General features: G+C 30.3%; 1 protein-coding gene across 2 annotated transcripts in view; it reads left to right on the top strand.

Moving 5' to 3' along the window:
* The window catches only part of LOC102677251 (pleckstrin homology domain-containing family A member 7-like), a 148,404-nt gene extending 146,502 nt beyond the window's left edge, over positions 1 to 1,902 (top strand). For both annotated transcript variants that reach the window (XM_006615822.2, XM_031510533.1), the window contains exon 5: positions 1,671 to 1,902. In XM_006615822.2, coding sequence (XP_006615885.1) covers positions 1,671 to 1,885 — 215 coding nt within the window. In that variant the 3' untranslated portion in view covers positions 1,886 to 1,902. The remainder of the gene's footprint in view (positions 1 to 1,670) is intronic.
* The last annotated feature ends 958 nt before the right edge of the window (positions 1,903 to 2,860 follow it).

Here is a 2,860-nt window from a genome sequence, read left to right as displayed (position 1 = left end):
TATAATTACATTATAGTCAAACAATATTTCTTACAATATTTTGGACAAAATTATAATTACATTGTAATCAAACAATATTTCTTACAATATTCTGGACAATTTTCCATTAATTTTTTTCTGTGAAAACGAATGGAACGAAAGATGTATATATATCGATTAATATACATTATCTTGCGATTGTTGTTATTATAATAAAAGAAAGAAATTATGAAAGAAAAAAGGCTCTTATCGAAGAGATAACACGCTGGCAATAGAAATTTTAAAATTCCAACCAATTTCTCTTTCTGAATCCGTGTCATTGTTCCTCGGTCGACGTCCATTCCTGGCATTCCCAAATTTATAAGATCCTTTTTATTCTCTTCCTCTTCCTCTGTTGAGCGCGTGATTTATGTCCACACAAGAGTTGAAGGGGAGGAGAGTTGCAACCGGGTTAACGCGTGTCAATGGCGTTAGGATTTTCGGACGCATTCAAATCGAATCTTTCCATTTGTCATCCCGTAAAATGATTTCCGCGTGTCTCTCCGCGTCTCTTCAACCATTTATCGAGCACGCGATCCAAAATTTTTCTTTTTTATCGTCTTCTTCGTTACTCCAAGTCGTTCTTTTGAACAACACCTTTTTTGATCAGAGAATTTTGGAATTTTATCTCCAATTTTGCATAATTTTCTTGGTCTACAATCTTTTTTGTTAAGACGAGATAGATTTGGAAATGGAAATTTTGTTCAGAAATTTCTTATTTCTCTGAATTTGAAAATAAATTTTTTCTCAAGGCGGAAAATCCATTTCTCTAATTTTTATAATATTTTATATATTAAATATTTTATAATATTTTATATATTATATAAAGTTATTATTATATTATATTAAGTTCGATAGCTGGAAATTTTATATAAACATTCTTTCTAGATAAACATTTCCACGTAGACTTTTTATTAAAAGATGGAGGATCGATCCGTGGAGGAAATTAAATTTTCTGTTAAACATTGTAATAAAATAATACAGTATTATTTTTTCTCGTAACAATAATAACAATATTTTTTCTTTCGTCCAAAGTCTCACTGAATCGAGACGGACGGCGCAAAGTTCTCAAGAGATTGTTTAATCTTGAAGTATTTGGTCGGAAGTTTGAAAAAGTTTTGTACATTTCTGAGCGGGTGAACAAATTGCTTAAACAATAAAATTGCTGGTCTTTTCTTTTTTTCAATTTTTCTGTCTATCGTTACGACAAAGAAAATTGTACTTTAATGCACGTTGAATTATACAAAACTTTTTTAAAGACATTTTGAATCATTTTTTTGTTATCATATGTGTATATATATAAATGGCTTCTTTTAAGAATGGAAACGTATTATTCCAAGATTTGCTTGTTTTGTCTCGAATATATCACATTTGTATGCCGTTCTCGTTAGCACATGCATATAATAGAAACAGTAACGACATCCCACGACTGATGGTAACGAAGACGAAACGAGAAAAGTTCTCGAAATTCTGATGAAATTCGGAGTAGTTGGAAAATTATACCGAGAATTCCTCACGTGTCCGAGATTCCGTTTCACTTCCTTTATTTTCCTATTTTTCTCGAGTTTCGAACGTGGAGAAATTATTGTTGTTTCGTGTTCAATCGGTCAAAAATTAGATTCAAAAGAAGAAAAAAAAAAAATTAATTTCAGGTCCTGAAGAGGAGAAATTATTGGGTTCGATATTGTTGCCGTCGTACAGAGTTACCGTGTGCAAACCAGAGGACAAAGTTAACAGGAAGTTCGCGTTCAAAGCTGAACACGCGAACATGAGGACCTATCACTTCGCGGCCGACAGCCGTGAGAGCATGAATCAATGGGTGAACGCATTGACTTTGGCCACTCTCCTTCAGGATCCAAGCCCGTAAGTATCCAATTCACGCACTTTACGCCAATATAGCAATATAGACGGTGAAATTTTGATAGTCGAAATTGAAAATAAAGTTACTTCGATATAATTTCGAAAGAAAGTTCAAAAGAACTTCGATAAGTTGAAAAGAATAATTTCTGAATAATTGTAGTGGCAACAGTGTAGAAGTTATATTATAGAAAAGATTGGATCAATTATAAATAGTTACGAGTAAATGTTATTCGAGCATTTTAATGAATAATTACTTTTTCAATGCTCTGCCTACCAACCGAGATATAATATTTTCAATATGAATCCTGTATTGTTCACTGGCTGGAAAGAAATTTCGCGGGAGGCTCAGAAAACTGCCTTACACGCTTTGTTGATAAACCTGTTGATGCTATATATTGTATAATAATAATAGTAGAAGAGCTATAGTTTCAACCGATTCAAAATCGATAATCATTTTATTAGGATTCAGAAGTTGAAATATTTTCGAAACTATTAATTATTTCGATAATATTCGTATATGTATAATTATTAGCTTAATTATTCGAATACAAAATTATATTTAAATTAAATTCGTTACAAATCGTAATTAACCTAGGCGTATTACGAGAAATAAAAATAATTTTATATTATATGTTAAAATACTCTGAATAAAATGTCTACGCTGATACATCGAGATTTACTTACAAAAATGCGTTTCCTTCTAAATTATCATCTTTGAAATTATAGCTATGAAAAGTTTCATATAATTTTTTCGTTTCGAATTGAATTAATATAAAATTATTCTATACAAAATCGTGCTATCTTTTATTATAAAATATATTAAGAAACGTAAGAATACACGAATCTATTCGTAATAAATGGAATATTTATATAAAATTGTAGAACTTGAACGAGGATTTAATTTCTTTAATTATCGCAATGCTTAATGCTTTATTTTTTCTCTTTTTATGCATTTTATAGAAATTATTTTGTGTATTTCAAC

Source organism: Apis dorsata, unplaced genomic scaffold (assembly GCF_000469605.1).
Source record: "Apis dorsata unplaced genomic scaffold, Apis dorsata 1.3 scaffold_236, whole genome shotgun sequence".
Lineage (NCBI taxonomy): Eukaryota > Metazoa > Arthropoda > Insecta > Hymenoptera > Apidae > Apis > Apis dorsata.
This window is presented reverse-complemented; position numbering and strand designations above follow the sequence as displayed.